The 13734-nt window shown below is 52.2% G+C and overlaps 2 protein-coding genes across 3 annotated transcripts in view; one reads left to right on the forward strand and one right to left on the reverse strand.

The window, feature by feature from the left end:
• The window catches only part of ACAD9 (acyl-CoA dehydrogenase family member 9), a 40727-nt gene that overhangs the window by 13280 nt on the left and 13713 nt on the right, over window positions 1-13734 (forward strand). For both annotated transcript variants that reach the window (XR_010337234.1, XM_012435012.2), the window contains exons 7-17: window positions 728-902; window positions 2877-2950; window positions 4146-4221; window positions 5734-5804; window positions 6062-6181; window positions 7851-7979; window positions 9869-9948; window positions 10608-10734; window positions 10981-11058; window positions 11590-11718; window positions 12355-12427. Coding sequence is in view for 1 of the 2 variants with exons in the window: in XM_012435012.2 (XP_012290435.2) it covers window positions 728-902; window positions 2877-2950; window positions 4146-4221; window positions 5734-5804; window positions 6062-6181; window positions 7851-7979; window positions 9869-9948; window positions 10608-10734; window positions 10981-11058; window positions 11590-11718; window positions 12355-12427 (1132 nt within the window). In the remaining variant the exon portion in view is untranslated. The remainder of the gene's footprint in view (window positions 1-727; window positions 903-2876; window positions 2951-4145; window positions 4222-5733; window positions 5805-6061; window positions 6182-7850; window positions 7980-9868; window positions 9949-10607; window positions 10735-10980; window positions 11059-11589; window positions 11719-12354; window positions 12428-13734) is intronic.
• The window catches only part of CFAP92 (cilia and flagella associated protein 92 (putative)), a 66896-nt gene continuing 65011 nt past the window's right edge, over window positions 11850-13734 (reverse strand). The window contains exon 16 of the mRNA XM_021676153.2: window positions 11850-11969. Within this exon, the coding sequence (XP_021531828.2) occupies window positions 11935-11969 (35 nt within the window). The 3' untranslated portion in view covers window positions 11850-11934. The remainder of the gene's footprint in view (window positions 11970-13734) is intronic.

Here is a 13734-nt window from a genome sequence, read left to right on the forward strand (position 1 = left end):
AGCTTCCTAGGCTTAGGTGATTCTCCTACCTCAACCTCCCAAGTAGCTGGGAGTATAGGGACACAGCTAATTTTTTTGTATTTTTTTTGGTAGAGATGGGTTTTCACCATGTTGCCCAGGTTGGTTTCAAACTCCTGGCTCAAGCAGTCTGCCCACCTCGGCTTCCCAAAGTGCTGGGATTACAGGCATGAGCCACTGTGCCCAGCTGATAATTTCTTACGTCTATCAGCATTCAGATATCCCTGATTGCCTCATCTGTGGCAATTTGTTAAGGAGTCTGTTTCTGTCTGTCTCCCTGTTTCCTTTCCTCCTCCTCACCACCCTCCCACCTTCTTTTTTTCATCGTTTTAGAAGTAAATGTATTTATTTTACAGGTACAACATGATGTTTTGATATATGTATACCTTGAGAAATGATTAAACCTTTTCTTTCTTGAAGAAATGCAGTTGTCTGGCAGTGGAGCCTGAGCTGTTTGACAACTTTGGATGTTCTTTTCCCCCCTGCACCACCCTGGCCACGCGTGTCCCTTGGGAAAAATCCTTGCTCTGGGAGACTGGGCTGAGCCCTGTCCTCTATTCCTCATGATTGGTTGGCTTCTTTAATGCCAGGGACCCTGTATGTCTGGTCTGAGGTCTGACTGGCAGCTGGAGCTTGATGGGCAAAGACAGAGCTGAGATGGTTCACATAGGGGTTTGGTTTTCTCCAAAGTCCTTCTTTCTGTCCTCAGGTCTGGATTACCAATGGAGGACTGGCCAATATTTTTACTGTGTTTGCAAAGACTGAGATCGTTAATTCTGATGGATCAGTGAAAGACAAAATCACAGCATTCATAGTAGAGAGAGACTTTGGTGGAGTCACTAATGGGAAACCTGAAGATAAGTTAGGCATTCGGGGTTCCAACAGTAAGTAGTGTGTGTGTGTGTGTGTGTGTGTGGTGTGTGTGTGTGTGTGTGTGTGTGTAAGAGAGACTGACTCTTGACTGTCCAAAAAGCATTTGGGGCTCCAACAGTAAGTAGCTCGTGTGTGTGTGTGTGTGTGTGTGTGTGTGTGTGTGTGTGTGAGACTGACTCTTGACTGTCCAGAAAGCATTTGGGGCTCCAACAGTAAGTAGCTCGTGTGTGTGTGTGTGTGTGTGTGTGTGTGTGTGTGTGAGAGAGAGAGAGAGAGAGGGAGGGAGAGAGGGAGAGACTGGCCCTTGACTCTGTCCAAATAGCAAGACAAAATGAGATTTAAATACTTTCAGTTTTTGTTAAGCATTAGATCAAATTAAGAGTGCCACATGGGCTTTGTCTTTGTTCCCACAGCCAAGTGCTGCTCACTTGAAGGCCTGGTGGTCATCTCCTACTATGGCAGTCCTGGTGGACAGACCACCTTAGAGCTCAGCTTATAGCTCCCAGCCTTTAGTTGTCTCAGTCTGCAGGTGCCTGGCAGCCTGCTTCAGGCTGTGGGTTGGATTCAGGTCCATCTGGAGGCTTGTTCTTACAGCAGATCACAAGCACCCAAGGGGCCAAGCCAAACTATATAAGCACTTTTTTGTCGGAGGAGACAGATTCTCCCTCTGTCACCCAGGCTGGAGTGCAGTGATGTGATCTCAGCTCACTGCAACCTCTGCCTCCTGGGTTCCAGCAGTTCTCTTGCCTCACCCTCCCAAGTAGTTGGGACTATAGGTGTGTACCACCACACCTGGCCAATTTTTGTGTTTTTTGTAGAGACAGGGTTTCACCATGTTGCCCAGGCTTGTATCAAATTCCTGAGCTCAGGTGCAATCTCCCCACCTCAGCCTCCCAGAGTGCTAGGATTACAGGTGTGAGTCACCGTGCCTGGCTACCTTGTTTTGTTTTTTGTTTTTTGTTTTTTTTTTTTTTGAGACGGAGTTTCGCTCTTGTTACCCAGGCTGGAGTGCAATGGCGCGATCTTGGCTCACTGCAACCTCCGCCTCCTGGGTTCAGGCAATTCTCCTGCCTCAGCCTCCTGAGTAGCTGGGATTACAGGCACGTGCCACCATGCCCAGCTAATTTTTTTTTTGTATTAGTAGAGACGGGGTTTCACCATGTTGACCAGGATGGTCTCGATCTCTTGACCTTGTGATCCACCCGCCTCGGCCTCCCAAAGTGCTGGGATTATAGGCTTGAGCCACCGTGCCCAGCCTGTTTTTTTTTTTAATAGAGGTTTTGCTGTGTTGTCCAGGCTGGTCTCAAACACCTGGGTTCAAGTGATCCTCCAACCTCTGCCTCCCAAAATGCTGGCTTTAGAGGCATGAGCCACCACACCTGACCCTAAAAGCACATTTAAGGCCTCTGTTCGTATTGGCTCAGCTCTATTCTAGTGGCCACAGCAAGTCACATGATCATACCTAGCAGACAGGGAAAGGGAGGGAGGTCCACCCCTCCCCACAGTGGGAGAGTGCTACAGTTAGATTGCAGGGGTGTGATTGTGTTAGAGTTAAGAATTGAGACTAGTGGTCTCAGTCTACCCTGAGACCTTAGGAAATGCTGTTCTCTCCCTCGCTTTGCTTGTTCTGGCTCTTTATATGCCTGGCTCTTTTCATTCTTTAAACTTCTGCTAAATGCCAACTTACAAAAGTCTGACATAGCCCTTAGTAAAAATTTTATCCATCCCCTTGCCAACCTCCATTTCTCCTTATCGTGTTGCCCTGTTTATTTCATCCATTGCACTGATGGCAATATTATATTGTTTTGTTTATAGTTTATCTCCCTAACCAAAGTATGAACTCCACAAAGACAGGAACTTTGTCTTTCTATACTGTCCTACCAAATGTTGGACGGACAGACGGACGGACGAATTGCCTGCTTTTGCAGGTCAAATGCAGAGTGGTTTGCGTTGTCAGATGAGATCTTAAATTTCATGTGTTTCAGCTTGTGAAGTCCATTTTGAAGACACCAAGGTACCTGTGGAAAACGTCCTTGGAGAGGTTGGAGGTGGGTTTAAGGTGAGTTGCCAGCCACAGCCCCTTGTGAGTACCGTGTAATGTCTCAAGTGCGGCTTGTCGGCCCCCAGCTTTTGCCCCATCCTTGCTCATAGCAGAGCAGCCTGTGCTTGGCAGGTGACTTTGCATGGTTATCTGTTGGGAAGTCAGAAATGGAGACTGGAAAATTGGCTGGCTCCTAGAAGGAGTATGTGGTAAAGTTGGGAATCTTCCTTCACCTCGAGCAGAGTCTAGGATCCCCTTCCACAGCGGGTGTGAGAAAGCAGCCCGTGGGGTCCGGTGAAGCTCAAGCTGTGTGTCTACCTCCCTGCCCTACTCTTTTCTTTTTAGATTAAAATGAAATATTTTTTATCAAGAGATGATTCATATAACAAAGGACTCACCATTTTAAAACGTGTATTTCAGTGGTTTTTAGTATATTCACTATGTTGTTCAAATACTTCCTGTGCCTAATTGCAGAACATTTCCTTATCCCATAAAGAAACATTGTACTGTCCAGTAAGACCCTTACCCCATCCCTTGGCTGCTACTCTTTTACTTTATGTCCTTATGGATTTGCATGTTAGGAACATTTCATAGAAATAGTCATATGCAAGATCCAGTCTTTGGTGGCAGGCTTCTCTCACATAGTGTGATGTTTTCAAGTTTCATCTCTCTTGTAGCATGAATGAGTAATTCATTCCTTTTATGGCTAAATTATCTTTCGTTGAGTGGAGATAGCACATTTTGCTCATCCATTCAACAGCTGATGGGCATTGGGGTTGTTAGCACTTTTGGCTGCTATCAATAATGCTTATGAACATTCATGTCAAGTTTTTGTGTGGAAATATGTTTTCAGTTATTTTGCTTTATACCTAAATGTAGAATTTCTGTTGGGCCCAAGTCTTGAACTTCTGGGCTCAAGTGATCCTCCTGCCTTGGCCTCCCAAAATGCTGGTACTACAGGTGGGAGCCACCATGCCCAGCTCTGGCATGTTCCTTTGGAATAACGTTCAGTGATCTTTCTTGTGCGGGGACGTTGGTAGAGCTGCATCAGTGAGCAAACTACCTTGTTCTGAGATGTTAGGACAGTGCTTTCTCCCAGCCTGAGGGAAGGCAAGCTGATCCGTTCGCCTGGTCTGGTAACGGTAGATGTGTGGTTATGGCCTCCTCTCCCTGCCTCCTTCAGGGCCCCTGGACTCTCCCTTTCTCCCTGCAGGTGGCCATGGACATCCTCAACAGTGGCCGGTTCAGTATGGGCAGCGCTGTGGCTGGGATGCTCAAGAGATTGATTGGTAGGTAAGTCAGGGACAAGGCCCTTTGTGCTCCACTCCCTGCTGCCCCGGCTCCATCCCTGGAGGCTCTGCCATTCCCCCGGCCACTTCCAGGCTGGTGCTGAACTAGGCCACCTCGACTGAGGGTCCAGCCCAAGCTCCGTCCCTGGGCTTTTGTGGAGACCAGAGGGTCTCCTCAGCCTGCCCCTGAATTCGTCGTGTTCGAATTCCTCTGTTTCACCTCCACACAGGGGATGGGGAAGGGAGAACGGGCTTTCTGTCTGGGGCGAGAGGAGTAGGGACAAAGCTGCTTGGTGAGCACGTACCACGAGCCAGGCGCCCAGGACACATGGCCTCAGGTGCCCAAGGTTCACGCCTCCTCGGTGACTGCATGGTGCTTGGGGAGTGGGGTTGGGTTTGGAACCCAGGTCCCTGGGCCTCTGGATCTTTCTTTGTTCTGTTCTGTCAGGATACCTGAAACCTCCATTTTGCTTTGCCAGTGAACTTAGAACAACCCTGTAACCATCCTGTCTGTTGTGGAAGTATCTGTGAGGAAATGGGAATGCCTGGGATGGCACACCCCTAAGTGCTTTATGAAGCTCCTCTTTGGATGCCAGGCTCTGGGCCGGCCTCTTTTGGGCCAAGATGGGCATACTTGTTTTAGTTTACCTCCATTTTAGAGATGAGAAGACAGAGGCTCAGAGAGGGCAACTGGACCCAAAACTAAAGCTCTCAGGCTCCAGCTCAGGGCTTTTCTCACTTGCAAGTCCTCTGGGAAGCTCAGCTGGGCATACTTGTTTTGGTTTACCTCCATTTTAGAGATGAGAAGACAGAGGCTCAGAGAGGGCAACTGGACCCAAAACTAAAGCTCTCAGGCTCCAGCTCAGGGCTTTTCTCACTTGCAAGTCCTCTGGGAAGCTCAGCCCTCTTCACCTCCTGAGCACGCCACACCTGGGAGAGCCTGTGGAGAACATGGCTACCGGCGTGGGGGGGTGTGCTTCTGCCTGGGAGAGGCGCCATCTCACTCATGGGCCCTCAAAGCTCAGCACTTTGTCACAACCACATGCTTGGAAGCCCCAGCCCGAGTATTCAAGCCAGGAGGCCCCACCTGCTTTGGTCAGGAGCACTGTGCGCTGGGTTTGGGCCTGCACCGCCTCTGTCTGGGGCCTCTGTGCCTGGCTTTGTGTGAGGAGCCCTCTGCCTTCCACCTGGTTATATCTTCACAGCAACTCTGATGTAGGTGATGGTGTTCAGGGAGGTGACATGCTTGGCCCAGGCCACTGGCTGTAAGAACCATTGTCAGGATTCAAATCTGTATCTGATGCTAAACTGTAGATGCCATGAGGAAGGGTGGTTCTCCTCTGACCCATGGGTGCTGGCAAGTGGAGGTACCAGCTTCTGGGGCATTTGATTTCAGCAGACATGCTTCTCATAGTGCCCGCCTGTGGGAAGGGTAAGGATGAAGGCCATAGGAAATTATGTTTCAATAACAGAAAAGTTCCAGTTCTTTCTAATGACTCTGCTCTTCCTCAGAAATGACTGCTGAGTACGCCTGCACAAGGAAACAGTTTAACAAGAGACTCAGCGAATTTGGATTGATTCAGGTATAGACGGTTCAGTGCTGTCTTTGTGGATTTCACTGTGTGACATGACAGTGTGTTCTTTTGATGTCTCTGTACTGGTGACTCTTCTGTGGTGATTTGGGAAGAAGACTAGTTAAGGCTTTATTTAACAAGGGCCACTGGGCTTGCTTCTCTTGGGTTTTCAGGATTCTGACTTAATTACCTTCTCTCCTGTTTTGAAGATTTGGCTGTCAGCACATGCAAATTGCTTCTTGTGTTTTTTTTTCTGAATACTCCAGGAGAAGTTTGCACTGATGGCTCAGAAGGCTTACGCCATGGAGAGTATGACCTACCTCACGGCAGGGATGCTAGACCAACCGGGCTTTCCCGACTGCTCCATCGAGGCAGCCATGGTGAAGGTAACACTGGCATAGCCAGAGAGCTGGCGCTGGAGGGAGGCTTGGGAAAGCTCCCTCACTGTGATCTTTCAAGCCCATGCTGTTGCCTATCATCTTCCTCCTGTCATTGATCCAGTATTTATGATGCACTAGCCCTGTGCAGCACTCCAGGGATAGACAGGCAGTGGGCGGGGAACAAGAGCAGGGAAGTGACTGGTGAGCAGCAGTTTGTAGGAAGGCTCCATGCTCCCACAGTGCAGTTTCTGCCAAGCTTTTGCCAGTGGATCAGCAGTTTATAGCAGAAGGAGACCATTCTGTTAACATCCTTTTAGAATAATAACATTGCAGCTGGCTTTTGTGAGAAGAACTTCTTTTTTCCTTAATTTATGGCCTTCCTACTTTTTGGTTTCAAAACGTCCTCTTAAAAACTAAATATATGGCAAGGTGCGGTGGCTCACGCCTATAATCCCAGCACTTTCGGAGGCTGAGGTGGGTGGATCACAGAGGCCTAGAGTTCGAGACCAGCCTGGCCAACATGATGAAACCCCATCTCTACTAAAAATAGAAAAAAATAGCCAGGCAAGGTGGCGGGCACCTGTAATCCCAGCTACTTGGAAGGCTGAGTCAGGAGAATCGCTTGAATCCAGGGAGCAGAGGTTGCAGTGAGCCGAGATCGTGCCACTGCACTCCAGCCTGGGCAACAAGAGCGAACTCTATCTCAAAAAAAAAAAAAACACTAAGTATGCGAGCCTGGGCAACATGGCAAAACCCCATCTCTACAAAAAAATACAAAAATTGGCCGTCGTGGTGGTACACACCTGGACTTAGGAGGCTGAGGTGGGAAGATTATCTTATTTGGTTGATGTAGATACTAGAGTTTTCTGTTGCTTTTGTTTTGTTCATGGTGGAGGGTGTCATTTTTAACTGTATTAAAAAGATGGCCACCCTTTGGGGGACCCTACCTTGGTCCCCCCAACAATTGTTTTTAAGCTGGAATTGAGCTCCTGAGAGAAATGGTGAGAGGTATAGCAGTTTAGAGAAGTGAACATCCTGGTGTCAGCAGGAGAGTCTACCTATAAGGTTGGGATCCTGAAGTGGGAAGGTCCCTGAAAAAAATAAAAAATTTTAAAAAAAAGGTTGGGCATCTTGGGTGGCATTTGAGTCTTTTCTAGTTGCAGCCTGCATACTGGGTGCATTTGCACATGTTTTATCACCTCGTCGTCTTGTCACCCATGAATGGTGACCACAGACATTAGCTTGCTGTTGGCCAGCCTCTTCTATATGCTAAGCCTAGAGCTTAATATGGCAGTATGTCTGCCCCCAGGGCGCTTATAGTGTGCAGAGACAGAAAGAAGTCACGCCACCAGGGCTGGGTAGGAACAGGTCAGGCTTTCTGGGGAAGGGAAGATCTTAAATGGGTTTTAAAGGAAGAGGAGCTCAGCCAGGTACAGAGGGGGTGAAGGTAGGCCCAGAAGGTCATGATGGGGTGGGGACCACAAGCTGGCCAGTGTGGTCAAGAAAGGCAAAGGACTTGCCCACATCACCCCTCAAGTTCCTCCCTGGCCAACGTCCTCCCCAAGTCGTGGTGCCTCCCACGCTTCCCCAGCCACCCAGATCCCTGTAGCATAGGTCCTCCTTTTGGAAGGGAATCAGTGTGACACCCCATGCTGACCTTGCCCTGGGCCCACAGGTGTTCAGCTCTGAGGCTGCCTGGCAGTGTGTGAATGAGGCGCTGCAAATCTTCGGGGGCTTGGGCTACATGAGGGACTATCCGTACGAGCGCATGCTGCGTGACACCCGCATCCTCCTCATCTTCGAGGTGAGTGGCCCTGCTACCAGCTAGGCTCTTCTCCACCCCCACCTTGCCTGGTCCTAAAGAAGCTGCTCAGGGCCTCGCAGAGGTCCCCAAAGTGGTCACCACAGCCCAGGGCTGGATTGCATGCCCTGATTGGCTCTCAAGGGCTCTGCTAGCCCTGGCATGTCTCATTCCCGATTGTTGCCCTCCATGAAGTCACAAGACTGAAGAGTTGGTTCAGTTAGCATGTGCCAGGTGGCAGGAGAGGGAATTAGGCCACAGAGACTTTGGGTGCTGTGTTCTGATTGTGCTGACCAAGGGAGATGACGGAGTGCAAGTACAAAGAGGCAGGGAGTGGGCATCCTCCAGAGGCAGCCAGAGTTTTCTGAAGCTTGTGTTCCTGGCCCTTAGGGGCAGAAAGAAGGGGCTCTGACAAGGACTGGGGGGCAGGGAGGGCAATGTGTCCTGAGGGGTAGGGAAATAGAGTGCGCCAGGCCCAGATGGGCCTGATCTGCTGCCACAAGGTGAATGAAGAGAGAGAGAAGAACTTTCTGGGAGCAGCAGTCAGTCCTGCTAGGTGTGCTATGCCAGGCAGTGGGTTTGGGGTGTTGCAGAAGGTGCATGGGAAGGCTAGAAAAGCAGCCAGACTGTGGAAGACGTTGATTGACAGCAGAGAAATTTGGAAGCCATAAAACATCTTTAAGCAGGGCATTATTTGGTTGTATCTGTGTTGTGGGAAATCCCTCCAGGGGCTTATGTGGAGAGTGAGTTGCAGGGTTGAGGCCAGAGGCCAGGGGCTCTCCTGCTGGGAGGGAGGGGCTAGACCTAAGAGAACACAGCAGGGTGGGTGGAATATGACGGTCCGTACACAGGAGGCAGGGAGAGGGTTTGGGCCTGAGCAGCAGGTCTGGTGATGAGGGGCGTTATCAGCCTCTAGGAATGTGGTCCTCTCTCCTGTCTCCCCCCGCCGCTCCCCACCCCGTCCTGCCCAGTGGGAGGCCTTCTTGGCTGCTTTTGTTCCCAGCCTGCCCATTGGGTTCCAGCCATCTCCACTGTTTTAGTGGACAGACAGGGCAAGGGCCAGCCTGAGCGGTCTCGGCCCTTCCCTCAGTCTGGGAGGGTTGGGCTTCTCCGGGGCTAGGGTGGTCAGCAGGGTTCAAGAAGCCCTCAAGGCCTTGGAAAAACACAGGCCTCTTGCTGTGGGGCAGGATCTCCTGTCTGGAGCCTGCTTGGTGTGCCAGGAGGCCTCCACAGTCTTCCCCTTTTCCTGTAGGGAGTCCTGCTATCCGTGGTATCAGCCTGGTTGCAGGAGACAGTCCTCAGTCCCAGGTGCTGGCTGTGTGACCTGGGTCAGGCTCCTGCACCTGATACACAGCACCATTGTGCAGAGTGAGCAGAAGCCTACCAGCCTCTCTGATCAGAATCACAGGTGGGGGGAGTGGGGAACATGCAGCCCTCTGGGTGATGACACCTGGCACTGAGGAGGTTCTAGATGCCACTCCTGTTCAGCAATTTGTGGCTTCTGTGAGGAATCTGGCCTCCACCTGGAGCCAGCAGTGTCTCTCTGGCACTGGCTGAGCCCCAGGCACTCCTCACCACCCAGGGAAGCTAGTTTCCATTTTAAAGAGGAGCCGGAGACTTGGAGAAATACGTGACACACGTGAGGCTGGTCATGGAGAGATTGGGGGGGGGGGTCCCAGTGGGAGCCCATGGCCATCTGGTGAACTCCCTCCTCATCCCTGTGTGCTCCCTGAGCCCTGGTCACAGCCCTGCTCCCAGCTGCTTCAGGAGCAGTGGCTTCTGTGGCATGGGCAAGCAGGCAGTGGCTGGGCATACCCAGCACATGTGGCACCACCATGGCTGCCTGGCGGAGGGGAGGGGACAGCCTTTGACCTCTACACTACTGGCCACAGGGAACCAACGAGATTCTCCGGATGTACATCGCCCTAACGGGTCTGCAGTATGCCGGCCGCATCATAACCGCCAGGATCCAGTAGGTCCCATTGTCACTGTGTGCTCCTTGGGTCCCACACCTGCCCAGCAGGGGCCAGTCCAGGGCAGCAGGAGGAAATGGCTGCCTTGGCCTGGAGTGGGAGCATGGGGGAGTGGGGGGCATGGGGGCGTGGCATAACCTTGCAAAGGAGATCTTCCCCTGTGGTGGTTGGGTGGGGGGGCTTGCTCCCCAGGGAAGCCCTTGCTGCCCTGCCCTTATGGCCACACCAGCCTATAGCTCCAACGTGAACACCATATCCCCCCTCTGGTTCCTCACACTGGAGGCAACTGGTTTTTCAGAACCTGAAGAATGAGAGGTATCCCCTTAAAGGTACCAGGTCTCCCTCCTGCTCCCCTCCATCCCCATCCTAGGGGCACAGCAATCCAAAATCACTGCTGGAGGCCAAGTATAGGTTGTTAGTAGATTTTGTCTCCTTCACGGGAGACAGGCACTGGGAAGCTGGCTGTGACTCCACCCCTCATGGGGGAGCACATGTGTGGCTCTCCTGAGGAGATTGGCTGCTCTCCCGAAGGTGATGGGGTGGGAAGGGTTCAGCCTGTAGCCAGGGGCCCGGCATACCCAGGCCAGGGAGGCTGTGTTGCTGGACAATGAGAGCTAGCAGCAAGGCTTCCAGTTATGGGACCATGGACTTTCTGCAGTGAGCTTAAACGGGCCAATGTGAGCACAGTCATGGAGACTGTTGGCCGGAGGCTTTGGGACTTCACGGGCAGAACCGTGGACATGGGGCTGACAGGCAAACTTGGAGTCGTGCACCCCAGTCTTGAGGTGAGTGGGCCCAGCAGGCATACCCCCTACTTGGATGCCCTCCTGCCAGATCTCCTCATGGCAGAAAGGATCTCACTGTGGGGGCGGTCTAGGCTCCTCCAGGGGAAGTTGGGGAGCAGTAGCTAGTCCACGACAACTTGGATTGCTTCCCCCAGATGGGCCATCTCTGCCTGGTACCTGAGCTGTGGGACAGGACAGGCCATGGTAGCGATGAGGTACTGAACTGAGTCCTGTCTTGGCTAATAGGATAGTGCCAACAAGTTAGAGGAGAACACCTACTACTTCGGCCGGACTGTGGAGACGCTGCTGCTCCGCTTTGGCAAGGTAACCAGGCCCTCTCAGGCTTAGAACAGAAATCTTGATCACCCTGGAGGGATGGGGTGGCTGAGGTCAGGCTGGCTTTATCAGCCTGTCCTGGGGCCCACTGAGCTACTCAGAGGGCACCCTTGCTGAGTGAGTTTTCTGCTGTGTTTTTCTGTGCACCTTCCAGGTAAAGAGAGGTTCCCTAGAATCAGGAGGGCAGCCCCACCTGGGGCCTGAATCTGGGGATCTGATTTGTGGGGCTCTTACTGCCAAAGGTGACAGTAGCACAGTAGGCACTGGCTGCTGGTCTTAGCCAAGTTTCTGGGACCTGTTCGTGCCTTAACCCCCTCCCTGAATCTAGAGACCAAAGAGAAGGGAAAACAGAAGGTGGCTGGGAGCCGTTCTCCCGCAACCTGAAGGGAAAGGCGTTATTGGCTCCACTTTCTCAAGGAACACAGGAGACTAAGACAGGCAAAGATGCGGCCCTGGGAGGGACCATGTCGGGGGCTGGTTGAGGTAGTGAGTCTCCACTCAGAGCCTATGTGATCCCAGACCATCGGGGAGGAGCAGCTGGTGCTGAAGCGGGTGGCCAACATCCTCATCAACCTGTATGGCATGACGGCTGTGCTGTCGCGGGCCAGCCGCTCCATCCGCATCGGGCTCCGTAACCACGACCACGAGGTGAGCACTGCCCAGCCTCACACAGGGCCTGGCTGCTGGCCTCTGTCCTGCTGCACTTTAATGAAGTTGATTGTTGGGGTGGGCAGGTAAGGGGGGCCCCTGTTAGTCCCAGCAGAGGAGGGCTGGGCCAGTTCAGGGGGTGTCCATAGGCCCTGCATGGGGAGGCTGTGGGAGGGGCTGTGCAGGTTTGCTATGCAGTGGCAGGGTCTGTGCTGTTTAGGAGATGGGGCTGTTCCCTTTCTTCTTCCTGCCTGAGAGAAGATGCAGGAAGTGAGTGATGGGGGTTCCTGATCCAGTGTCCCAACAAGGGGCAGACCCTGCACATTGCCCACTCTGCTGGAGAGAGGCAGGTGCAGTCTCTGAGGACCCACTGTGTACCAGGCTCTCTGCCTCCACTTTCCAGAGCAGCCTGCAGATACCCAGGATTGTGACATCTGCCTCTCAGAGGAAACAGGTTCAGCGATGTTAAGTCACTTGCTTTTGGGAAAAGAGCTAGTTTGGGTCAGGGGTGACTCCTGAGCCAAGCCCTTTGACCCCTCCCATGCTACCCAGTTTGGCTGACAGGCTGGGTTTTTGAAGCTCAGAGGTCAGATTACAGGGATTTGGGCACATCTTTTCTGTCCTCGGTTCTGGCAGGTTCTCTTGGCCAACACCTTCTGCGTGGAAGCTTACTTCCAGAATCTCTTCAGCCTCTCTCAGCTGGACAAGTGTGAGTGACATATCTTGGGGAAGGGAAGGAAGGGCCCACTTCTGCGCCCCTGTTGATGGTGAGCTGTTTCTGGACCCTGTCAAGCTCCCAGAGCCTGCTGGCTACTCACAGACCTCTGCCTTGAGTGAGGGCCTGGGTAGGCCTGGACTTAGCTATAGCAGTGCCCACTAGGCACTGTAGGTACAAAGCTGCTCCATTCACCAAGGCAGTTTTAGATCAAGCAAGTGCAGAGCCCCTGGCATCTGCCCAGCATGCTGCCTGATGCCTGGCCGTTTTTTTTTTTTTTTTTTTTTTTTTTTGGAGATGGAGACAGAGTCTCATCTTGTCACTCAGACTGGAGTGCAGTGGTACAGTCTCTGCTCACTGCAACCCAGGTTCAAGCAGTTCTCCTGCCTTAGCCTTCAGAGGAGCTGGGATCACAGGCATACACCACCATGCCTGGATAATGTTTGTATATTTAGTAGAGATGGGGTTTCACCATGTTGGCCAGGCTGGTCTCCAACTCTTGACCTCAGGTGATCCACCCACCTTGGCCTCCCAAAATGCTGGGATTACACGCGTGAGCCACCGTGCCCAGCCCTGACTGTATTCTTGAAGCTGCCCCAGGAAGGCTTACAAAGGGAGGAGCACCTGGTTGTAAGATTTGGGAGACAGCATTTTATCTGCCCTTTAACCCAATGCACTCCATCCAAAGTGACATTGCAATGCCCTGCAGAGGGCTCAGACCTTGGCTGAGAGAACAGAGAGCTTTGCTCGTGCTCTCCAGTGTTGTCTGCAGTGCTCTTCTTCCTCTTCTGTAGCCACTCGACCATATCTGGGAATGCCCAGCTCAGTCCACTTCTGACCCTCACAGTCATGTTGGCCTGAGGCTCTGGGTCAATGTCCTTGCAGAGCCCAGTCCTATTGCCAAGTAATGGGGGTAGGTGCTAGCACTGTGGCAACTCGCTAAGAGTGGCATATGCTTTTTGCAGGTCCTGGCCTGGGGGGTGGCTCAGGCACCCCCCCACCCAGTGCTGATGGGTTATGCACTATAGAGAGTGCTCAAATGGTTTCTCCTCCAGTGGGTTGGAATCACAGATGGGGCGTTTACAGAACAAGCGGCAGCTCCACCCCATGGGGGTTAGAGATGAGCAGGATGAGCCCTTTGTAACTGAGAATGAAGCTCTGCCCACTTTCTCTCCCTGCAGCCCAGAATCACTTGCTAGGGGTTTGGGGCGGGTTGGGGGGGTCTCCCTTAGGACTGCTTCATGCTGGGTGGGCTTTGTGGAAAAATGCCCCCACTTCAGCCATGTTTGTCTTACCACAAT

The sequence above is a fragment of the Aotus nancymaae genome, unplaced genomic scaffold (assembly GCF_030222135.1).
Source record: "Aotus nancymaae isolate 86718 unplaced genomic scaffold, 86718_ANA_hifiasm-v0.15.2.pri h1tg000046l, whole genome shotgun sequence".
NCBI classification, from domain to species: Eukaryota; Metazoa; Chordata; class Mammalia; order Primates; family Aotidae; genus Aotus; species Aotus nancymaae.